Genomic DNA, 24,184 nt, shown 5'->3' with positions numbered 1-24,184 from the left:
CCATGTTGGCCAGGCTGGTCTTGAACTCCTGACCTCAAGTGATCCACCTGCCTCGGCCTCCCAAAGTGCTGAGATTACAGGCATGAGCCACTGCACCCAGCCTGTCATTGATTTCCACTCTTATTTTTATTATGCTCTTTCTTCTGTTTACTTTGAATTTAATTTGCTCTGCATTTTTTAGATTCTGACTCTCGAAGCTTATATCATTGCTTTTACACCTATCTTCTTTTCTAATAAAGGAATTGAAAGCAATAAATTTCCCTCTCAGCCCAGCTTTACCTGCATCCAGCAAATTTTGATATGCTCTGTTTTTTAATCATTCAATTCAAAATATCTCAAAATGTGATCACCTTGCAGTTTATTCTCTGACCTATGAGCTAATTAGAAACGTATTGTTTATTTCCAAATACTTGAGATTTTCTAAGTATCTTGTTCTGAATATTAACTTAATACCATTGTGGTGAAGGTCTGTGTTCCAGCATCTGATATATCTTGGTAACCACAGGATATGCTTTGGAAAAGAATGTGCATCTACAATTATACAGTGTTCTATAAATATTAATTAGGTCAAATTGGTTGATGGTGTTTTTCAAACCTTTTATATTGTCACTTGTCATACCATTTACTGGAAAAGGATGCCAAAATCTTGCAATTATGATTGTGACTTGTTTGTTTCTCTCTTTAGTTCTGAATTTTTTGCTTCAGGTATTTTAAAGCTGTTACTAGGTGATGTCTGTTTTAGATTATTCTGCCTTCTTGATGAATTAATCCTTGTATCATTATAAAACATCAAGCTTTCTTAATGTTTTTCCAGTCTTTCATTTTAATTGTTTTGTTTTGTTTTGTTTTTTGAGATGGAGTCTCACGCTGTCACCCAGGTAATGGTGCAGTCTCGGCTCACTGCAACCTTCACCTTCTGGGTTGAAGTGATTCTCCTGCTTCAGCCTCCCGAGTAGCTGGGATTACAGGTGCCTGCCACCACACCCGGCTCATTTTTGTATTTTCAGTAGAGATGGGGTTTCACCATGTTGGCCAGGCTGGTCTTGAACGCCTGACCTCAGGTGATCCGCCCACCTCGGCCTCCCAAAGTGCTGGGATTACAGGCGTGAGCCACACACCCTGCTTTAATCTATCTTTGTATTAGGAGTATCCCTCTTGTAAACAGCATCTAGTTGGATCTTGCTTTTCTAGTCTGAAAAGTCTGCCTCTTCATCAAAGGATTCTTACTATCCATCCATCCACGCTGCCGTGTGTACGTCTGCTCCACGGCAGTTCTCCCCAGTGTGCAGCCTCCGTATTTCACCTACTCATCCTGCCTGCCGTAAACCCCCGAGTTGCCTCCAACTCTCCCACCAAAAATGCTGTTGCTCTGAGCATCCCTGTGCCCCCGGGCAGGGGAAGAGTCTATGTAGGATGCTTGCCTGGCGTGGGATGCTGGTTTACAGGGTTTGCCTGTACTTAATATGACTAAGGATTCCAGATTCTACTGTATGTCTATATGGTGGTGGGAATGATCCAGAAGAGAGGACAAGATGATGAAGAAAGAACGGGAGACTTGCTGGCACCACTTGCCTGAGTAGGCGAGAGGGGTCGGGACCCACTGCAAGAGGCAGGTTTGCCTTTGCTGGGAGCAGGCACAGTTCAGCCACGGAGCAGGCAGGGGTGCAGACGTCTGCGCCAGGTGCAGGCAGGTGGGTAGGTGTGGGGTGAGGGCTTGGGGAAGTTTTCCTCCATGGCTTCTGTCTTCTCAGTGAAGTGGGAAGTAACCTGAGGGTAAGGATGGGAGAGGAGATACTGGAAACGTAAGGGGAAGGATGGTATGAAATAGTTATCTTGGAGACTGGGAGCATGTGTCGACCAAAGAAACAGCCCGCTTGCTGAGCAGCTTTCAGGATGCTCTTGAGGTTAGTAAGAGTGGGCAGTGCAGGCTGACTTTCCCACCACGCTCTCGGGAGAGGCCTGGGTAGGAAGCAAGCTCAGCACAGGACCAGTGCCTGTCACCATGCCAGCCACCATGGGCACAGGATGAGCGGTGCAGGACAGCTGCCCCTGAAGAGCTCGCTGTGCAGTGGGAGAGGCAGCAGCCAGCACCAGCCATGCGGGTGATTATGGATCACCACCATTCTGTGTGGCCCAGGGGAGACAGGGCAACGGGGCAGCAGGGCCCGTGCGTCCTGGGTCCGTGGGAAGGTGGCGATCTCTAATTATGAGAGGGTGCTGCTCAGCAAGGGGCGGGCACTCAGTGCTGTTTCAGCTCTAGCTTTATTTTGCATTGTAAAAGTGATGCATGTCACACCAAAAGAAATTAGGAAAATGTTTTTTAAAATCATAAAAAAGTGAAAATCACCTGACATCGCACCTCCCCACCAGATGTAGCCATGGTTAGTTAACAAGTTTGTGGGTTTTTTGTTTTTTGTTTTTTGTTTTCTTGAGATGGAGTCTCGCTCTGTCGCCCGGGCTGCAGTGCAGTGGTGCGACCTCAGCTCACTGCAACCTCCGCCTCCCCGGTTCACGCCATTCTCCTGCCTCAGCCTCCTGAGTAGCTGGGACTACAGGCGCCCGCCACCACGCCTGGCTAGTTTTTTGTATTTTAGTAGAGACGGAGTTTCACCGTGTTAGCCAGGATGGTCTCAATCTCCTGACCTCGTGATCGACCTGCCTCAGCCTCCCAAAGTGCTGGGATTACAGGCATGAGCCACTGTGCCCGGCCTTGTGTATTGTTTTTAAAGGACAGGTCTGATCCCTGCCCCCACAACCCTGGAGGTCTAGCCTCCTACCCAGGTGTGAATAACGCTCCTCTGCCAACTGCAGCTGAACAACGTTGCCTTAGGCTTTGAGGGCCAAGGAGGCACCCTCTGCATTCCTGGGGGACGTCCAGGGAGGGCCACATGGAGGAAGTGGTCTAGGAATTGGATCTTGAAGTTCAGGGATCCCTCATGCCTGTCTTGCTGTCTTTCCCGCTCCTGTATGCCCTCACTCAGCACCTCTTTAGGACAAGAGCAGCTCCCACCTTGTCCCACTGTGCAGCTGACAGGGGGGTGCACTGCAGGGGCTGCGATGGGGAGGCCTGCCCTGTTGCGGGCAGGAAAGCAGAGGCACAGCTCTTGCGTGGGCCACTCAGTCACACCCCCTCTGTTTGTGCAGTGCACAGCCTATGTGACTGTACATGGTAGTCATGTACGGAGAGTTCTTCCACCCACTATTTTGGCCCATGCCCTGGCCACACCGGAGCACGATGGAGGAGCAGGGCTACAAGCCTTACCCTCTCTCATCTGTGTCCCACTCCAGACAGCAGCGACGGTGAGCTGGAGCTGTCCGCGGTGCGCCACCAGCCGGAGGGGCTGGACCAGCTGCAGGCCCAGACCAAGTTCACCAAGAAGGAGTTGCAGTCTCTCTACAGGGGCTTTAAGAATGTGAGTGTTCCCCATTACCCGGGGAGAGGCCTTGGAGACCCAGGCCCAGGGAGACCTGGAAACTTCTCTGTGCCACAGTAAATATCCCAGGGGCCTTGAAGCGGCTTCTGTGTTGTGGGAAGCTGTCTGGCGGGGGCAGGCCCCGGAATGGGCGTCACTGAGGCCACCACGCTCCTCCCTCCGTGTCTCTGCTGCTGGTACAGAGGAAGAGGGTATGGGGGAGCAGTCACCCCCTTCCTATTCACCCCTGCTCCCTCTCACCCCACCCCTGCCCGGGCTTTCCACAACCCAGGCCAGGAGGTCTCAGCAGTGCCACGGGCAGCAGGCAGCCTCCAAGCGGGTGGAGAGAGGCCAGCCAGGCACCGTGCAGAATCGGGCTTGGAGCTGGGGGTGGCTGAGGGCTGAGGGGGTGCCTTCCTGCTGCAGGAGTGTCCCACGGGCCTGGTGGACGAAGACACCTTCAAACTCATTTACGCGCAGTTCTTCCCTCAGGGAGGTGAGTCCGAGGCAGGGCAGCCCTGCTGTGTCCCGAGTGTGGAGGGAGGGGACCCTCCTGCTGCCCCTTGCATCCTGGAGGCTTGGTGCGGCCCCTGTCCCATGGAAAACAGGGACTCCAAACCAGGACACAGTTAGCACCCCCAGCTGGGGTTGCCTGGGGTGGGGGATGAGTCACCAGGCAGCCCCGACACACCCCAGCCTGTTCCTTGCCCTCCCCAGATGCCACCACCTATGCACACTTCCTCTTCAACGCCTTCGATGCCGACGGGAACGGGGCCATCCACTTTGAGGTAGGTCCTCGCGGATTCCTCCCACATGACCTGCCCCTGTGGCTGCCGGGCTGAATCGCTGCCCTGGCGTCACTCTCAGGGCTGTCGAGAGAGCCATGGTCCTGGGTGGGAGGGATCTTGTGAGTCACCCTGGGAACGAGTGGATGTGGCCAGTGAGCTCTGGGGTGTTTGACTTTGCTGGGCCGGTACCACGTTCTCAGCCTTTTCTTCCATTTGAGAGTTTGTATCCAGCTTCTGCCCAGTCAAGGGAGCCCCCGAGGCACACACGGGTGGTAGTGACCCAGCAGGAATTTGCATTTTCAAAGGGATCAGGGCTTAACCCAGAGGCCTGGTTTGCTGATGGTGGGATGTGTGACCTCCATTTTCAGAATTTACTCCTTGTTACCCAGAAAATAGGCCAGAAATATCTAGAAAGCTTCCCAGCCGGAGCAGCCCCCAGGGCTCATCCCAGCTGGGCACTGAGAGTGAAGCCTGGAGTTACCCACTGGCGGAGGGAGAAGCCTGTCCCCCACCCAGACAGCTTCCCTGTGGGGCCCGGCCGGGCTCCTCCCAGCCCCACCACAAGGGATCGTTGGAGAGAGGCCCCATCTACGGAACCCAGGACTCTAAAAATAGCTGCAGGCGAAAAGCTGAAACCGCTTTGGGGAGGAAAACCTTGCTGAGAGCCGGCTTGATCGATATCCCGACAACTTGGCTTCCAGGCCAAGGGCAGCTAACAGGAAAGCACAGAGAAGCACATGGGGCCAGAAGGCCCCGGCCGCACGGGGTAATAATAACTCGTCGATAACCGGCGCGGGTTATTTTTATGCCGCGAGCCCGCTGGGCACACTGACGCTCCCCACCTGCCCTGTGACCACAGGACCCCTCCACTCTGAGCCACACGCCGAGGGCTCTGCACAAAGAAGCAGACCGTGTTTTCAAATCTTGTTTTCAGATTTGAAATACCAACCCCACAGCACACAGAAAGCACCCGGTTAGCATGGAGGAGCCTCAGGGCGGACTCAGGGTCCTTTCCCTGCCCCTTCCTCCTGGGGTCTGCCAGAGGAGCCTCCCACCCAGCCTCCCACGGCTCCACCCTCACTGCGGCCTGGTGCCCTCTGGGGCTTCCTCCCCACTCTGCTGGGCTGGTCTCCTGGTTCTGGGATCCCTGATCTTCCTTTCTCTTGCTTTCCTCTCTGTGTGTTCAGGGGCTCACCGCCCAGCCGCTTCCTATAAAAGAGGATGTGAGCTGTAACTTTGGAGCCTTTGAGCACTTGGGAGTATCTTTATTCTGTTCTTACTCTTGCTTGATCCATTGTAGGGACGAGCTCTCCCGGGGGTGCTGTTCTCCTTCAGAGCGGGGGTGGCGTCGTGCCCTGGGCCTCCTGCCTCGGGTGCCCCTGCTGACGCTGTCCCGTGAATGGGACCTGATTTTACTTTTTCTGTTTGGCTTTGCTTTTCTCTCAGAAAGTTTATAGGATCCTCTCTTTGCACCCAATTTGCTAAAATTTCACTGTGATCTATGCCTGCAACTAAACTGCAGGATGTTTTCACACGTTGTGCCAAGACGTGGTGGCTGCTGGAGATCTCTGCTTCCAGTCTGGGAAATCGTGTTTTCTGATTGCTCCGACCCGCTCTCCTCCGTTTTCTCCCATTCTTCCCGAACTGCCTGTGTCCCAGCATCGGCCGCTCTGGAGTGCACCTGTCATTACCCTCTTTCTCCCCTATGTTCCAGCTGTTTGCCTTCTCATTCCACTTCCTGGAAGATTCCATTTGCTCTCCCAACATTTCTTCTAAGTCTGTCATTTTGCTTTCTTATTTTTAATTTCCAAGAGCTCTTTCTTTTTTCCAGTTACCCCTTTTGTATGACATCCTATTCTTATTTTAGTGATGCAAGATTTCTGATCTCTGAACCTAATAGTTGTTGTCGAGTTTTTTCTCCTGGGATAATTTTTGTTCTTCCAAATTGCTTTTCTCTGTCTCTCTCTCTCATGGTACAAGCTTCCTCCAATCGCAAAAATCTAACACTTGAGGGGCCTCAGGGCCTCGGTGCATGGCCCTGTCCCTTGCACTCTGACCGTCCTCCATCCCACTTCGCTGGCACAGCCCTTTTCTCACCCCTTTCTTTCCGAGTAGCCTGGGAGGACCTTTCACCTTTAAACCTTCCAAGAGGTAGGGGGAAAACCTGCTTTCTACCAACTGCTGTAACAAAACAGTTGAAGTTATCACATGGAAACCATTTGAACTGTCATATTTTGTCACATTAGTAATAAAGTGTCACATGCCAAAGGCAATGGCCACACGCAGCATGTCATGACTCAAGAGTTGAGCACCAGGGTTGGGCAAGGCGGCCCTGGGATTAAATCCCAGCACTTCTGAAGGCCAAGGTAGGAGGATTACTTGGGGCCAGGAGTTAGAGACCAGCCTGGACAACATAGTGAGACCATCTCTGTCAGTATAAAATAAATTCGCCAGGCATGGATTACTCCAGGGGGTCCCAGCTACTCAGGAGGCTGAGGTGGAGGATCGCTTGAGGCTGGGAGTTGGGGACTGCAGTGAGCTGTGATGGCACCACAGCATTCCAGCCTGGTGACCGTCTGAGACTGTCTTTAAAAACAAACCACAAACAAAAAGCTGAGCATCATTCCTCTAGCTTTTTAAGCTAGAAGTTTTCAAGCACCTTTGCCATGCAGATGCTTGGCAGACTAAACATAGAGCACCTCCTTTATTAACAGAGCACCCCCAGACATCTCCCGAGGCAGCACGGCATTAAACGGTCTAGGACACCATATATATTTGAATGTCTTTATCTGACCTCAGTATCAGCTACCATGCCGCTCCTGACACACATGCAGACACATGCGCGTGCACTCACCCAGGTGCACACTCACAGGTGCACACACTCACCCAGGTGCACACACACAGGTTCACACACTCACCCAGGTGCACACATCCAGGTTCACACACCCAGGTGCATACACACAGGTTCACACACTCACACAGGTGCACACACCCGGGTTCACACACTCACCCGGGTGCACACCCTCACACAAGTGCACACACTCACCCAGCTTCACACACCCAGTGCACACACTCACCCAGGTGCATACACACAGGTTCACACACCCAGGTGCACACTGTTGCACAGGTGCACACACCCAGGTGCACACACTCACCCAGATTCACACTCTCACACAGGTGCATACCCTCACACAGGTTCACACTCACCTAGATGTACACACTCACCCAGGTTCACACACCCAGTGCACACACTCACCCAGGTGCACACACACACACAGGTTCACACACCCAGTGCACACACACAGGTGCATACACACAGGTTCACACCCTCACAAAGGTGCACACACTCACCCAGGTGCACACCCTCACACGGGTGCACACCCGTGCATGCGCTCACACGCGGGCACACACTCGTCCTGTGCTGACCTGAATGGACGCCATCAGTCTCTTAGGGAGGCTCTGCGCCTGTGGAGACGTGAATTTCAGTGGAAGCCACACAGCAACTGGAACTAGACCTGGGCAGTGATTGATTGTCACGCCCCGCCCTCTCTTTCCCCACAGGACTTTGTGGTCGGCCTCTCCATCCTGCTGCGAGGCACAGTCCACGAGAAGCTCAAGTGGGCGTTTAATCTCTACGACATTAACAAGGATGGCTACATCACCAAAGAGGTAGTAAGGGGCTGGGGGCAGGGGCTGTCCCCTCCTCCCCTCCTGCTGCTCTACCCCCCACCCCTCTTCCTCTCCCTGCTCCTGCTGCCCACCTGTCTTCTCCCGATCTCCATCCAGAGACTGGCCCCCAGGACAGCAGCCAGTGGGCTCTCCTCCTCTCCTGGGCCCTCGGTCCTGGACACCCACGTGTGGAGGGTGGGCTCACGTACCCTGCACCACACATCTCGGTCCAGCTCAGCAAGTGTTCCGGTCATCCTGTCTGACACAGAAGGCCTGGGGGAGACTTAAGTGGAGAAGCCAGAGGTCCTGGCCTTGGCCCCCACCGAGTGAAGGGGGCAGTGTGGTCCCTTAAGGCATGGGTGGAGATGGGAGCCTTCCCGCACAGGCCCACAGACAGGTTTCGTTTGGTCCAAGCACTTTTTCTGCTACATCGTCACATTTTGGAGATAAGCACATAATCCATCTCCTACTTCTCTGGGAGATGAGCTTGCCCTGGAGTCAGAAGCTCGCTCTGGGTGCCCCGGAAGCGGGAAGGCTCCTCTGTCCAGCTCGCCTGGCGCCTGGCACTCACTGGCCTGGAGGTGCCCTGCACTCTTGGATGCCGCCTGCTCCCTTTGGGCCCTCACAGCCACCCCAGCCTTGCAGCGGGCTCATGCCAACCTCCCCCTCCAGGAGATGCTGGCCATCATGAAGTCCATCTATGACATGATGGGCCGCCACACCTACCCCATCCTGCGGGAGGACACACCGGCAGAGCACGTGGAGAGGTTCTTCCAGGTGAGCGCATGCCAGCCCTGTCTAGGGAGAGGAACCGGGCAGAGAAGGGGCTCTCGCTTTTGGGCCCCCTCCCCCGGGCAAGTGCCTTGCCCCTCCAAGCCTCCCCACTCCTCATGAGGAGGTTAAACTTGCCCCTCCCATCTGGCTGGTTGTCAGAACCCCTGAGAAGCGAACTACACCACCGCTCTGCCCTGTGGACCTCATCTGGGGTCCAGGGCTGGGATCCCGAGGCAGCTGACCCCGGGCCAGAGCTCCATGCCGCCTGAGAGCTGTATGGCTCCTCCAGGAAGATGCTCTGGGAGAGGAGCGGGTTGGGGGCCTTCACCTGTATGCATGGGGGTACAGGGGCCGCAGGCTTTGCCTCGCGCTTGCTGGGGCCACTAGACATGGGCCGTCCTGTGACTCAGTTGCTCCCTCTGCCCTGGCTGCCTCTCAGGGAGGTGAGTGTGGGGACAGATTCTGGGAAACCCAAGCCCAGGAAGGCTCAGGGAAGTGGCCTAGGGGAGCAGGGGGAAGACGCGTGGAGCCTCAGCAGTCGGTTGGGAGGTAGCTATGAAGGGTTCATTGTGTGGCCTGGATCCAGAGGAGTCACAGGGGACAAGTCGGAGCGGAGGGACCCCACCTGCCCATCCATCCACCTGTGACTTCTGCGTCCTCAGGCCAGGGGCAGGGCTGTCTCTGCTGGGGCGCAGACTCACCTTGGGCGTGGCTTGGGTTGCAGAAAATGGACCGGAACCAGGATGGGGTGGTGACCATTGAAGAGTTCCTGGAGACCTGTCAGAAGGTAGGCGGCACGGGAGGCCGGGCCACAGTTCTCTACAGGCTCTGCTACAGAGGTGGGTGGTTGGCAGCGCCCACCCCTTGCCTCACCCCAGTCCCACCCCTGCCAGCCCAGGATGTGACAGGTGTCCTTGGCCCCTTGCCACCTCCTGGGCAGCCCCAAGCTCCACTTGCCCTCTTGTCTGAGTCTCCTCCTCCCCACCCACCCCTGTAGCCCACAGCATCCCCCCACTCCCCCCACACCCTCCCTCAGCCCTGCCCCTGGAGAGCCTCAAGTTAGGGGCAGACATGGGGCCAGCCAGAGGGAGAGGGTCACTGTGGGGAGGCACCAGAGCCTCTGCAGTGTTGCTGCTGGCCCTTCCAGAGAGCACCTCGGGGCAGGACACTGGGCCTCCAGCACCTCCACTGCCCCACTCCCAGAGCAGTCCTGGTCAGCCCCCGCCTCTGCTGGAGGCCAGCCGGGGTCCCTTTCATCAGCTTGTCCCAGACGGGCTTGCAGTCAGGAGTAGGGTTGAAGATAGGCTGTGCCTCACCAGCCAGGGACCTCGGACCAGCTACTTCACTTCCCTGTCCCCCAGCTCCCCTCCACCCAATGAGATAGACAGACAGGAAGTTGGTGCAGTCTCCGAGTCCCTGGCGGGAATCTGCTCAAGGGGGTCGGATTTGGAGCCCACCCAACACCTGACCGGCGTCCCTTCCTCTCTCCACACAGGACGAGAACATCATGAGCTCCATGCAGCTGTTTGAGAATGTCATCTAGGACACGTCCGGAGGAGTGCATGGCCATGGCCACCTCCACCCCCAAGAAACCTCCATCCTGCCAGGAACAGCCTCCGAGAAACTTTTAAAAAATAGATTTGCAAAAAGTGAACAGATTGCTACACACACACACACACACACACACACAGACACACACACACAGATACAGCCATTCATCTGGGCTGGCAGAGGGGGACAAAGGTCAGGGAGGGGCTGAGTCTGGCTGGGAGCCGAGTCCAGGAGCCCCAACCAACCCTCCCCAGGCCAGCGAGGCAAGGCTGCTTCTGGGTAAGCGGTTGACAGAGCAGGTCTGCAGGCCACCAGCTGCTGGATGTCACCAGGAAGGGGCTCAAGTGCCCCTGCAGGGGAGGGTCCAACCTCCGGTGAGCCCACCTCGTCCCGTTCTCCATTCTGCTTTCTTGCCACACAGTGGGCCGGCTCCGGGCTCCCCTGGCCGCCTCCCCACAGCCACTCCCTACCCACTACCTACGCCTCTAGAAAGCCTCTTACCTCAGGACCCCAGACGGACCAGCTGCGGGGCAGGGGAGAGGGGTGATGGAGGCTGAGCCTGAAGCTTTCTGGAAATGCTTTCCTGGGGGTCGCAGGACCCCCTGCCACTCCACTGACCTGGAAGAGCTGGGTACCAGGCCACCCACTGTGGGGCAAGCCTGGGTGGTGAGGGCCACTGGGCCCCATTCTCCCTCCATGGCAGGAAGGCGGGGGATTTCAAGCTTGGGGACTGGTCATGGTGGAGAATCCGAGGGCACTCTGTCCCTCCACAGGGTGGGATGAGCCTTTCCTCGTCCTAGTCCTGGTTCAGTGGGAATGCAGTGGGTGGGGCTGTACATACCCTCCAGCACAGATTGTTCCCTCCAAGGTCCTCTTAGGTCCCGGGAGGAGGCACATGGTTCAGGGACTGGCAGCCAGGGAGCCCAGGGCAGAGCTCAGAGGGGCCTGGGAAGGGGTGCGTCCCTCCTCTTCCTGCAGTGCCCCTCCTGTGGCCCAGCGGCTTGGCTGAGCCCTCTCTCCTGAAGCAGTGTCGCCGTCCCTCTGCCCAGGCTTGCCCCAGCCTTGCACAAAAAGCACAAGCATTCCTTAGCAGCTCAGGCGCAGCCCCGGTGGGAGCCCAGCACACTGCTTCTCAGAGGCCAGGCCCTCCTGCTGGCTGAAGCTCGGGCCCAGGAGCCCCGGTACGGTGGCCCTAGGGAAGAGGCCTGGGGAGTCTGCTCTGTGCCTGAGATCAGCAGGGCCCCAAAGCCCAGCCCGGCTGACCAACATTCAAAAGCACAAACCCTGGGGACTCTGCTTGGCGGTCCCCTCCATCTGGGGATGGAGAGTGCCAGCCCAAGGCTGGAGCCAGCGGTGAGGGCTGAGGAGCCTGTGGCTGGGTGGTCAGCAGAAACCCCCGGAGGAGAGAGACGCTGCTCGCACCTGCCCGGGCCTCACCGAGAAGGAACCTGGTCCCAGGCCGCACGGCCCCTCCGGGAACATTCCCACATAATACATTCCATCGCAGCCAGCCCAGCTCCACTCAGGGCTGGCCCGGGGAGTCCCCGAGTGCCCCAGGAGGCCAGCCCCAGGGTGAGCAGGGCCCTCAGAGGCAAGGCGGTGTGGTGGAGGCCCCTCGGCATTCCGGCACAGCGTGGCCTCCCCCACGGAGCTGCAGGGACGCCGGCTCCAGACTCCAGGCTGACTGGGGGCCTCTGCCTCCAGGAGGGCCTCAGCTTTCCCTGGCTCAGGGATCTTCTCCCTCCCCTCTCCCCCTGCCCAGCCCTCCCAGCTGGTGTCACTCTGCTAAGACCAAGGCCTCAGGAGAGCGTCCCCACCACACCCCTGCCCGCGTTGACCTCGGGGCCAGACTGGCTGCACAGCCCAACCAGGAGGGGTCTGCCTCCCGCGCTGGGACCAGACCGGCCGCATGTCTGCATGGCAGAAGCGTCTCCCTCGGCCACGGCCTGGGAGGGTGGTTCCTGTTCTCAGCATCCACTAATACTCAGTCCTGTATATTTTAATAAAATAAACTTGACAAAGGAGAGGGATTCCTGTTGGCTTTATCGCAGCTCTGAACTTCAGCTCAGCTTTTCTCACCCCTGCTGCCATTAGCCGCGGATCCTGCCCTGAGCTGTGCTGGTAAACGTTTGAGAGCTGGCTCTGGGGGCAGAGAACGCCCCTCAAATTCTCAGGCTCGCAGTGTGACCCTACTGAGGCCGAGTGAGGCTGAGATGCACACAGTGGGCCTTCGGGGCCTTCCTGGGACGCGCCAGCCCGGGAGCCTCCACACAGACCCCACAGGGCAGGAGGACTTCTTGAGGCACCATGTGTATTTCACCTCCAGGTAATTTTTCTTTCCCAGTTGTGGGAAGTCATTCTGGGTGTCCCCTTGGCTGGAGAGTGAGGGCCACGGGGCAGAAGAAAGCAGTATTTGCCTGAACACATCTCCTGGGGTTTGTTTTCAAAAGTGTAAGCCCTATAAGGACAATGACAGAGAAGGGACAAGAATGAGAGCCCGGGGGAGGGAGGAGGAGGGTTCCCCAACTCCCCAGTTCAAATGGAAGAAATTCAAACACGTGCCAAGCAAGCAAGATAAAAGGGAACTCACCTAAACACGTTACAGTGAATTGCAGAACACCAAAGACAGATGACAAAGACAGCCAGAGGTGGACTGATGGCCAGCTCTCCTCAGTGATGGTGATGCGGAAAGACGGGAATGGCATGTCCAGTTTGCCGAGAGAAAAGCAACTGCCAACCTGGAATTTTACACCAGGCAAATAAAATATTTTCAATGTGGCACGGTGGCTCACGCCTGTAATCCCAGCACTTTGGGAGGCTGAGGCGGGTGAATCACCTGAGGACAGGAGTTCAAGACCAGCCTGGCCAACATGGTGAAACCCCATCTCTACTAAAAATACAAAAAATTAGCTGGGCCTGGTGGCGAGGGCCTGTAATCCCAGCTACTAGGGAGGCTGAGGCAGGAGAATTGCTTGAACCTGGGAGGCGGGGGTTGCAGTGAGCTGAGATGGTGCCACTGCACTCCAGCCTAAGGTGGAATAGACTCTGTCACTAAATAAATAAATAACTTAAGAGACTTTGCCACCAATAGATAATAAAGAAAAGTCCGAGGGCTTTAGTTCATGTGGAAGCAAGGCGATCTCCCAGCTAAAAGGTCGAAGACGCAAGAAGCATGAAGGGTGTAGAGAGCAGTAAATATTGAGGGAATCTGAAGAGATGCAATGTTACTTGCAAAAATAGTAAAAAAAAAAAAAAAAAAAAAAATTCAGTATAATTTCCAAAAATAGCTAATGCAATATTTCTAGTTTCACTGCTCTCCCAGACCTTAGCACTTCGTCACCAAGAGATGGAGACTAGTTCTCCTGCCCTCAGAACTCAGTAGGACTTCATGTGACTGTCTTGATGACTAGAATGCGGCAGAAGTGCGGCTCACTCGCTCACATGCTTGACAGTTGGTGCTGCTGGCAGTAAGCTGCAGCATCAGTTGGGGTTGTTGGTGGGAACACATCTATGGCTCTCCGTGTGGCCTGGGCTTCCCTGCAGTGTGGTGACGAGGTTCCCAAGGGCAAGTGTCCTAAGAGAGAACCAGGCACGAGGGCACGAGCCGTATTGCCTTGGATGACCTAGCCTCAGAAGTCAAGTTTCATCACTTCTTCCACATTCTATTCATCAAGAGTCACATGAAGTCCTACTGAGTTTTGAGCGTAGGAGAACTAGTCTCCATCTCTTGATGAGGAAGTGATAAAGTCCGGGAGAGCAGTGAGACTAGAAATATTGCATTAGCTATTTTTGGAAATAACACTGATTTTTTTTTTTTAACACTATTTTTGCAAGTAACATTGCATTTCTTTAGATTCCCTCAATATTTACTGCTCTCTACACCCTTCGTGCTTCTTGCATCAGCCTTAAGCACACAGGACAGACAGAAGTTCCCCAAGCACCCTTGTGACGTAGTCACCCATCTGCCACAACACAAACCCCAGTTCACCGTTCACCAGTTGTGTGACCTTGGGCAAGTCACACAATCTCGCTGTGCCTCGGTTTTCTCATCTGTAAAACAAGCACAAGGAGACAGCCTGCATGACAGAATCAGGCTTCAATGAGCACCGGATGTTCAGATAACACATCCAGCTCCAGCAGTGGGGTTAGACCATCTCATGGCCTGGCGTTTGGGAACAGAACATTCCCTGCCCTGGCACTGGTTCTGCTAAACACGGCTGCCCTCTGCCTCGATTCTCTGTCTTGTGCAGCATCTTCTCTCCGTAGGGCAAACTCCCACCACCCCCAGAGGAGTTGACTGGACTGAGGATGGCCCTTTCTGCTGGGCACAGCTTTCCCCTGCCAAGTCTCTCAATGGCCCATGGATTGGCTGCCCCTGGGACAGGGTCAGGGCTGGTCCAATCCGCTCTGGGAGCCAGCACTCCCAGGTCCTCACTGGGTGCGGCTCCCACCCAGTCAATGTAGAAGTCTGGGTGGGAAAGGGGCAAAGGCAGGGGAATCCTCTTGCTCCCCTCACCCTGCCCAGAGGACAGAGAAGAGCTGTGTCCCCAGTCCACATCCCAGGTGACTGCTTGACACACGCCATATCTCTAAAGCCTTGCAGCATCTACAGCACAGGGCAATGCTTCCATTCTGGAACTTTCTGTGTCGTCTTCAGTATGTCAGTTTACCTTGCTGGGCCTCAGTTTCCCTTATCTGTAAAATAAGCAATGAGAACAACAAAATTCCTCTGCTAGGGCTGGTGTGATGATTCCGCGTACACATCTCCTCATCTCTTAAAGAACACAGGCGTCCCTCCTTCCTAGCCACTGACGTGTGCCTGCATCTGTCCCTTTTTACGGAACGGTGACTCACACCGATAGGCCATCAGAGAGCGGACAGACATTTCAGAAGGAGTTTCCAGGTCTTGGAAACAAATCTATGCTGCTCCCCAGTTCTCTTGGTAACCCCAAGGCCCATGTGGGGACCAGCAGGCTGAGGAGGGGTAGTCGGGGCCATCGGGCCACAGCAGGCCACTCTCACCGTGCGGAAATGGGGAGGGAAGGGGGCCCAGAGCCAGCGCTGGCACCTGGGCCTGGCCTGTCGCATTCACCCCAAGGGCCCTCTCGACAGGTAGGGTGGGAAAGGCGGGTCCCAGATGGTGGCCAGCGCGCCCAACCCTCCCTGTAGCACAGCTTTCCGGAGAATTGGCCACTCATGTTTAGAAGGTCCCAGGCTTCTCGGCTGCGGGAGCGATTTCGCAGGAGACAGGAGTGAGGCGCTCAAGTGCTGTGCCCCCCTCCACTGACCGCCGGGGGCGACGGGGCCCCACCGCGGCCTCCTGCTCCTCCCTCCTTCGGCCTGAGGAAGCTCCTTGGAAGGAACTTGTCATTTCCTTCACATCCCCAAAGATACGTTCCTATTTCTACTTCGCTCTCCACACGGTTTGCCCCCAAAACTGTATCAAGTAACCAGCGCACCGAGTGCACCAAGCTGGGTGCTGGGGACGGGCACGATGCGTGTCCCCGGCCTCATTCCCCGGGGCGCTCCTAAGAAGCCTGCCCCTGACCCGCCAGGCTTTCCGGATCGGACGAAGACAGCTTGCGAACGCCACTCACACCCTTCACAGGCTCCCGGGTCCGGAAGGCGGGAGACAGCGGCCTTCCAGGAGCCCATGGAAGGAGACCCTTGCAGATAACTGAGGCCTACAGACCCAGACTTCGACAGGACCACGGCCTGCCCCAGGGAGGCAGAGACCTTTCTGCACTCGCTAGGGACTCTGCGGCCTCTGACCCGTGCCCCGTGGCCCCGAACCCTCAGGAACACCAACGCTGTCCTCCACGTTCGCAGCCACCTCCCAGGCGCCCGAGGCTGCAGGGTGCTTCGTCCTCCCTGAGCCCTAATCATTGCATCTCTGCTTTGGGTGGGGCTTTGACCTTCACTCCCCTCACCTTCCAAGCTCTGCCTTCCCAGGTCTAGGCAAGGCAGGTGCCATTCCCCATTTATTAAACACCTTCACACACCGAGCACAGCTGCATCTTGAGTCCACAGGGAAGAGGCCGCAGTTCCTGCTGTCAGGAAATTCAAGTCTTGTGTGGGCAGCAGAAGGCAATGAGAACAGGCCCTGAAGGTGATGGGGCCGCGGATGCGGAAAGTGACCTCGGGGCACAGGCTGGGGACTGCGCTTGTGGGGATGCGATGGAGGGCTGGGACATCCCCGAGAACTGTGAACAGAACAGGAGTGAGCAGAGCCTTCCTTGGTGTGGGACATGTCTGCCATGTGTTCAGATCACTGAGGAGCCTTTGATCCCCGTCACCTGCCCTGACTTCCCTGGAGGGCACATTCCAGGCGGAGTTGTCTAGAGTGAGTAAGGCTTTGACACCGACCGCAGAGGACCTCTCTGACCCAGTTCTACCCTCCTCCAAAGATGGTTCTCTGATCTGTTCATTGCCATCATCAACCTTCTGGGTCCCAGACAAGCCCCCAGGTCCAGAGGCACTACTGCCAGCCCAAAGCAGGTACGGGGCCCTCCCCCAGCCCTCTGGTCCTTTCACCTGGGCCCTAGCCCCTTGGGTTAGGGGCCTACCAAAGGCCGGTCATTCCTGGAGAGGAAATCGCTGGTCATGTACGGGCCAGCTGCAGTGGCCTGGACTTTGTCCCAGCCAGCTGGTTGTCAAGCGAGTGTGCAGAGTCAGTTCCCTGCGAGGTGAGCTTCACAGCGGTCAGAGATTGGGAAAGAGCTTGAGGGTGGGGGAGAGGTGGGGCCCCGCTGCACAGGGAAAGGGCTTGAGGGCCGGCGACAGAGCCAGCATGGCCAGCAGCAACCTCATGCCTGAGTGAGGCCAAGACGATGGTACTAGAGAGAAACTCTCCCCACCCCGCCCACACCCCCGCCACTCAAACATCTCACGGATCCAGAGGGGGAACATATGGGTCTTGTTCGCCTTTGGCCAGAGCTGAGAGGTCCTGGCAAAGGGGCTGTGTACTGGGCGGGGACCTGTCGGGAAGGCCCTGTGTGGCCCTGGAAGGGAGTCGGGCTCCTCCTGCACAGTGCCAGAGCACAGCCATCTTTAAGTGATGGTGGCAGCACTCAGTGGACCACCATTGCCTCCCCTGCCCACCCCCACCTGACTGCTGCCCGGCCACCGAGGGCCATCAGTCTTAGCACTGGGCTCCCTGCCAGCCCTGCACACCTTTCTGTTCTCTCTGTTCCTCAAGCAGGAGACCCGGCTTCTCTCGAGCTCACCAGACCTGGCCGCACCTGCCTTCGCTCCTGCTCTTTGACCTGTGCAAAGAGTCCCCTCCGTTCAGCTCTTGACCAGCTTTGAACATAATCAAACCTGCCGTGCATACAGGATCTATGTCTACCCCATCTCTCTGCCTGAGATAAAAGGTCCCAGGAACTTCTCTCTCGCTCGTGGCCTTGGGCACCATGAGGGCAAGGAGGAAGGTCTCCTGACCGAGCACCAGTCTTCTGCCTCCCCAGCCTCCTCCCTCTTCTCCTGCCAGTAGCCCCCAGTCTCACTGGGAGACCCCTCCTCCACTCTCCATCCGTGAAGCCTTGGAGTCAGCTCTCACCTCCAAGGGAAAAGAGCGAGGCCAGGCCTAAGCCAATGGGTGCATTTTCCCCCTCGGGTCCCAGTGATTGGTGGGGGGTGGGCACATGACCTGATTACCATCGAGGCCCAGGGAGACCTTTGCTGGGAAGGCTGGGAAAGATGCTCTCTCCTCCGCCATCTCTGAAGCTGCAAAGGTGTCAGTCCTGGAGCTGTTGCTGCCATTTTGCCACTGTGTCCTCACAGTGACATGGAAGGAAGCCCGCAGGGGAAGCCCTGACTGAGGGCCGAAGAGAGAGGAAGCAAAACCTGGGGGGTGCAGCCCTGCAACTGCACCTGAAGCCACCTCCTCCCAATCTCTGGGCTATCTGCTTCTGCGAGCCAGGGGGGAGGCAGGGCTCAGCCAGTGTGGCTGAAGTCAAGGTCACAGGGAGGGAGGCCCTGGCAGGGCTCCCAGGAAGGGGCCAGGCACAGGGTCCTGAGCCTTTGGGGTCGTGAGGCCAGCTGTGGGGTTACACCAGGGTCGAAGGCCCTTAGAGACATCTCTCTGCTGGTGGGCTGCCTGCACTGGAGGGCCTCAGCCTGGGCACCCACCCCAGCCCAGCCCCTCCTCCATCTCCTTTCCTCTCCTGAGCTCTCCTGGCTGTGTCCCAGCTCAGGAACACAGCATGTGAAACCAGGCGGCACTTTTTCCCAGGTTTGAAAAATCACCAAATACAGTAAAACATCCAGAAACTAAAACTAAGGTCCCAAGGAGCCAGGAGCCCGTTAGTTCCTGGCAGCCGACCAGGATTTAGAAATCCTCAAGTTTCTTGCTTTGTGGACAAACTTTCCCAGCAGTAAACTTTCCAAGTAGGTAGAAGTGTGTTCTGAGCAGAGCAAACGGGCCCCAGAGGGGAGGAATCGCTGGCCTCCTCCTTTCTCCCCCACTGCGCCCCCACCCCATTCCCTGCCCACTACAGGGCCTCGTTCCCGCTGCCCCTGCAGATGTGGAAAAAGCGACAAGACACTGGTTGGCAGGGATGACCATCTATCCCATCTGTCCCACCCGATCCCCCATCTGCCCATTGCTTCATTCATTCATTCATTCATGGAAACAAAAAACAACAAAAAAATAAGTTGTGCACCCAGCACTGTGCCAGGGAATGGGGATAAAATGTCAGAATACCTGCAAAGCCTTCCCTGGTGGAGCCTATATTTTTTTGGAGACAAGACGTTAATAAATTAAATCCTATGAAAAGTATAAATTTACACCCGATGTCATGATCAGGAAGATGAGGCTCATGGTTTGGTGAGAGCTTTGGGCCAGGCGCATGACGTGGGGACTCCACCAGGGAGCAGCCTTTGAGCTCAGCCTGCAGGAGGAGGAGGAAGGGGCTGGGGAAAGTGGTGAGGGGTGGGAGGGAGACAGCACTGCCAGGGGCTGCAGCCAGATCCCAGGCGCAAATGCTGGGGAAATGGGAGAGGCCTGCAGGGCAGAGCCACCCCAAAGGTGTTGGCCTCAGCCTGACAGCAGCACGGAGCCACTGAGGAGTATGACATTAAATTGGTGTTTTGAAAACCCCACTCTGACTGAAACATGGACACCAGGTTGGAGAGGACCCAAGTGGATGCAGAGAAACCAGAAAGGAGGCTATTCTGTTTAGCTATTGCCACACAGCCACTGAGCTACATGTTACAAGGACGGGGCTTGACTGGGCCCGCTACGTGATTCTTGGCATGGTCTCTCATGACTGTTGCAATTAGACAGCGGCTGAGGTGGAAGTCAGTTGATGGTTGGAGTGTTCACGGCCAATAGGCATGAGCTTGAAGCCTCTGGAAGGCACTAACAGGAGAACCATCACAGCTGGACCGCTAGGATTTTGGAGCCAGTCTATACCGTCTCCTGGAGACAATCACTCTCCTTTTGAGAAACAGCCTCTAGCTTTGTTGTTGGGCTTTGGTAAAGACTGAAAACCTAACCATGGGCTGTCAGGTGACCACGTGGTCTGAGCTTCCTAAAACAATCTGTATTGTCTGACCCACCTAGTCATAAGCTGGACATGCCATCAAGTGGAAGTGGCAGACAGGAGATGGAGCTCAGGCAGTGGGAGGGGACAGCTAAGCTGCAGGAGCGGGTGGCCCAGGTTCCTTTGACAGCAAGTTCGGTTGCATTGCTTCCTCTCCCTCCATCCCTGCCTGTGGCTTTCTGCATGTTCTTTAGGATCAGTCTACTGAGGAAGAAGAAACTCAAGCAAGACCTATGAATGGATCTGTACAATCGGCTTATGCCACCCAAAAGTGACAAGCTGCAGATGGCAGCCCCACTCAGGGATGACTCTGAAGGGCAGTGGTGAAGGAAGTCCCCCCAGTGGATAGAACTTTGAGCAGTATATTTGGCTGTCTGGAGTAAGGAGGTGGTGGAAAGTATGGTGGCAGGAATGGGGTCTACGCGTGGTCTCAACTACATGGATTTCCCCGTCTCAAGGTGGACCTGGCTGACGCCACTGCTCAGACTCAGTCTGTCAACAACAGAGACCAATGGAAAGTCCCTGCTATGGCACCACTCCCCATGGAAACCAGCCAGCCAGCTGGTGCCAGGTTGATTACCCTGGACCTTCTCCACTGTGGAAGGGGCAGAGGTTTTCACCACGGGACACATATTCCCTGCCCAGCATCGTCTATGGACTATAAGGAGTGGGAGTGCTTCTCTCGCTAGTACATCTAATAACTCATTTACAGCAGTTTTGTTTCTTGTCCTGGCCACTTTGAGCTCTGCTGGAGATATTAGTACTCAAAGGGAGAGAGCCTCCCCCAGGAGACAGAGAAGTTAACACTGCTTCCTAGTCACTTTGGGTTCCTTATGCCACTGAATCAACAGGCAAAACAAGAGGGTTGATCCAGTGGCTGCAGTGATGGGTCCTGATGACGAAGGGGAAGATCTGGTTCCAAGGGGAATATGGTTGCTACAACAGACGCAACATTCCAGTGAGTTTCACCAGCGCAAAACTACAGCAAGATCTGGATCTCATGGTCTGTATGGTGGGAGTTTCTTCCCTGTATCTTAAGAGTTTGGCTGCTTTTTTTTTTTTTTTTTGAGACAGGGTCTCCCTCTGTCCCCCAGGCTGGAGTGCAGTGACACAATCACAGCTCACTGCAACCTCAACCTCCCTAGCTCAAGTAATCCTCCCAGCTCAGCCTTCTGAGTAGCTGAGACCACAGATGCACACCACCACGCCTGGCCAATTTTTAAATTTTTTATTGTAGAGACAGGGTCTCACCATGTTGTCCAGGCTGGTCTCAAACTCCTGGGCCCAAGCAATCCTCCTGCCCTGGCCTGCAAACTGCTGGTATTACAAGCGTAAAAGACCACGCCCAACTTGGTTACTCTCATACTAAGGTCCTTCCTTAGTCCTTAGAGTTCTCTTTACTTTTTACCAGCCTATCCCTCATGGCTCCAATCCCCTGCCGTAGTTGCTACCTCCTTGTATTAAACTCAGTCTGTTCCAATCCCTGCGTGATTTCTCTCTCCTGATCGGACCTAGACTGATGCGCTGTCCTGAGAGCCAGGAAGCAGCTGGGTCACCGATTAGAACCTAGTTGTGATGGACTGCACTGCGCCCCCTCCTCATCCACATGTTGAAGTCCTGACCCCAGGACCCCAGACTGTGACTGGATTTGGTGATAGGGCCTTTAAAGAGGTAATTCAACTAAAATAAGGGCTCTAGGGTGGGCACTGATCCAGCCTGACTGGCATCCTTATAAGGAGAGATTAGGACGCATAAAGAGACACAAGCGCCACGTGTGCATAGAGGGGCAACCATGTGCAGAGGTAGCCAGGAGACAGCGACCTGCAAGCCAAGGAGAGAGGCCTCAGAAGAACCCAGCCCACCGACACCATGATCTCGGACTCCTGGCCTCCAGAACTGAGGTGACAAATTGCGGCTGTTTAAGTCCCCCAGGCTACGGTACTTTTTGCGGCAGCCAGGCAGCCTGACAGCCTAGCTGTGGAAGGAATGCTGGGTCCTTCCCCTGTACTCCTCAGAAGTGAATTGCTAGGTTCCGCCCACAAGAAAGGCAATGGACATGGAAGGCTTGTCAAATAATTTGAGGACATGTTTTTTTTGGCTTTTTTTCTTTTTTTTTTTCTGAGACGGAGTCTCGCTCTGTCGCCCAGGCTGGAGTGCAGTGGCCGGATCTCAGCTCACTGCAAGCTCCACCTCCTGGGTTTACGCCATTCTCCTGCCTCAGCCTCCCGAGTAGCTGGGACTTCAGGCGCCTGCCACCTCGCCCAGCTAGTTTTTTATTTTTATTTTTTGTATTTTTTAGTAGAGACGGGGTTTCACCATGTTAGCCAGGATGGTCTCGATCTCCCGACCTCGTGATCCACCAGTCTTGGCCTCCCAAAGTGCTGGGATTACAGGCTTGAGCCACAGCGCCCGGCCTGAGGACATGTTTTTAAATCATCACAGAGGCCACAGGGGGAGTGCGGCCAGCAGGGTCAAATAGCATCTTGGCCTGGGATGGTGGGAAGTCCATCAGTTCAGATGATGTGGGGAGGTAAAGTTGCCAGGATGTGAAGATGCAAATGGGAATAGCGTGAGGAAAAGGCAAAGACTGAATTCTGGCTTGGGGGTGCTCAGGTGGATGGTCAGGGGATGCCATGACATCCTCTGAGATACAGAAGAGGACCACGTTTGATGTGGAAACATTGTGAGTTCATGTTGAGCTTGTGGTGCCTTTGAGACATCAAAATGAAAGTGTCCCATAGACAGTTGAGTTTATGAAGATGTACACATGTGAGTCTTCTTTCTATAGGTGGCAACTAAACCATCAAGCATGAAAAATGTGGCCTGAGGGATCCTGTTGAGTGAGAAGAGACATAAGTACCATGCTTTGAGAGGCGGCAACATTTACAGGTTGGATGGAGGAGAGTGAGTCTGAAGAATGACTGAGATAGAGGAGGAAAATTCAAGACAATGTGATATGACAGAAGACCTATCAGTGGAGACTATGTTTGGCTGCAAGGAACAGGGATGCAGAATAATGGGAGCTTTTAAAACCATAGTTTTTTTTTCTCTCTTGCATAAAAGGCCAACAGAGCATTGTTTGGCATTGGTTTGGCAGCTCAACAATCCTCAGGGATCCAGATCCTAGCTCCGGTAACCTGTCACCTCAAGGCCAGAGATGGCCCTTCATGCTCCAGCCATCACATTCACATTTCAGCCAGTAGAAAGAAAGAAGGGTGAAGAGTAAGGGCCTGCTGATTCTTTTTAAATAATTCCTTTAACTCCCAAATTTTCTGTTTAGATCTCGCTAATCAGACTAACTCTCATGGTCTCATGTAGCCTCAAAGCGTGACTGAGAAATGAATTTCTCTATTCTAGGCAGCCATGTATCTAGCAAATAAATGGGGTTTTACTGCTAAGGAAGAGGGAAAGAAAGGATACTGGAAGGCAACCAGTCACCTCTGCTGGGAAGCCACGGGAAGGCAATATTTAAAGCACGGGGAAATGGCCCAGAGAGGCCAAGAGTGCTTAGAGGTAACGATAAAAAGTGTCGTTTGAGCTGGGCGTGGTGGCGGATTCCCCTGTAGTGCCAGCTACTTGGGAGGCTGAGGCAGGAGAATCGCTTGAACCTGGAGGCGGAGGTTGCAGTGAGCCGAGATCGCGCCACTGCACTCCAACCTGGGCGAGAGAGCGAGACTCCATCTCAACAACAACAACAAAAGTGTCTTTTGGTCTGAGCACCATGGAAATCACTGGGGACTTAAGTAAGACGTGTTTCATTGGAAGGATGGGGGCACAGGTCAGATCGGGATGAATGAGGAATGAATGGGAGACAAGGAATCAAAGTGAAGATTCATATGGGAAGGAAGCTCCTGTGGGAGACCTTCCGAGGAAGGTTGGTGAGCGATGTGGGAGGGGCAGCTGGAGGGAAGTGGGGCCAAAGAGCAGTTTTGCTTTGATTTGTTTAAGACAGAGAGATCCGAGCAGGCGGGAAGATGTGCTGAAGAGGCAGAGTCCTGCTCAAGAGGAATAGGGGGTAAGTCTCAGTGCAAGGCAACCACAGTGCAGGGGCTCCTGTACAGGACTTGAGGCCTGGGAAGGAGGACGCTCCTCATCAGCGGGGCTAGCACACGGCAGGTGCAGGTGTGGAGGGTCTGAGGGCATGGGAGTAGGAAATGCCAAGTGAGGGCTTCTGTTTTCTCTGTGAAACATGCGACTTACCAACCAGAGCAAGGGAGAGGCAGAGAGAGGAGCAAGCCGCCTGTGGGGCTGGGCGTGCATTGAGGCAGTGACAAGGAATTCATGGCAAAACCAACCCACATCATAACGGTAGCCACGGAGAAAGCAGGGGTCAAAAGCTTTTATTTCCTCTCTGATTATTCAGTCACAATTGTCAATGGAAGAAGTCACAAAGTGTAGAAATTCAGCCAGGAGAGTTTTATCTCTTAGAAAGGGTTGCCACCTG

General features: G+C 55.1%; 1 protein-coding gene across 3 annotated transcripts in view; it reads left to right on the top strand.

Annotated features, from left to right (window-relative positions):
- KCNIP3 (Kv channel interacting protein 3, calsenilin) overlaps positions 1 to 12,225 on the top strand; it is a 113,976-nt gene extending 101,751 nt beyond the window's left edge. Inside the window, exons 1-9 of one of the 3 annotated variants that reach the window (XM_011969660.1) lie at positions 655 to 705; positions 1,037 to 1,049; positions 3,289 to 3,413; positions 3,840 to 3,909; positions 4,131 to 4,201; positions 7,763 to 7,870; positions 8,543 to 8,647; positions 9,369 to 9,431; positions 10,140 to 12,225. In XM_011969660.1, the coding sequence (XP_011825050.1) occupies positions 655 to 705; positions 1,037 to 1,049; positions 3,289 to 3,413; positions 3,840 to 3,909; positions 4,131 to 4,201; positions 7,763 to 7,870; positions 8,543 to 8,647; positions 9,369 to 9,431; positions 10,140 to 10,187 (654 nt within the window). In that variant the 3' untranslated portion in view covers positions 10,188 to 12,225. Of the gene's footprint in view, positions 1 to 654; positions 706 to 1,036; positions 1,050 to 3,288; positions 3,414 to 3,839; positions 3,910 to 4,130; positions 4,202 to 7,762; positions 7,871 to 8,542; positions 8,648 to 9,368; positions 9,432 to 10,139 lie in introns of those variants that run through there. The other 2 variants (XM_011969658.1, XM_011969659.1) reach the window with 2 other exon arrangements.
- Positions 12,226 to 24,184: the final 11,959 nt, after the last annotated feature.

Source organism: Mandrillus leucophaeus, unplaced genomic scaffold (assembly GCF_000951045.1).
Source record: "Mandrillus leucophaeus isolate KB7577 unplaced genomic scaffold, Mleu.le_1.0 Scaffold9, whole genome shotgun sequence".
In the NCBI taxonomy this organism is placed as follows: Eukaryota; Metazoa; Chordata; class Mammalia; order Primates; family Cercopithecidae; genus Mandrillus; species Mandrillus leucophaeus.
This window is presented reverse-complemented; position numbering and strand designations above follow the sequence as displayed.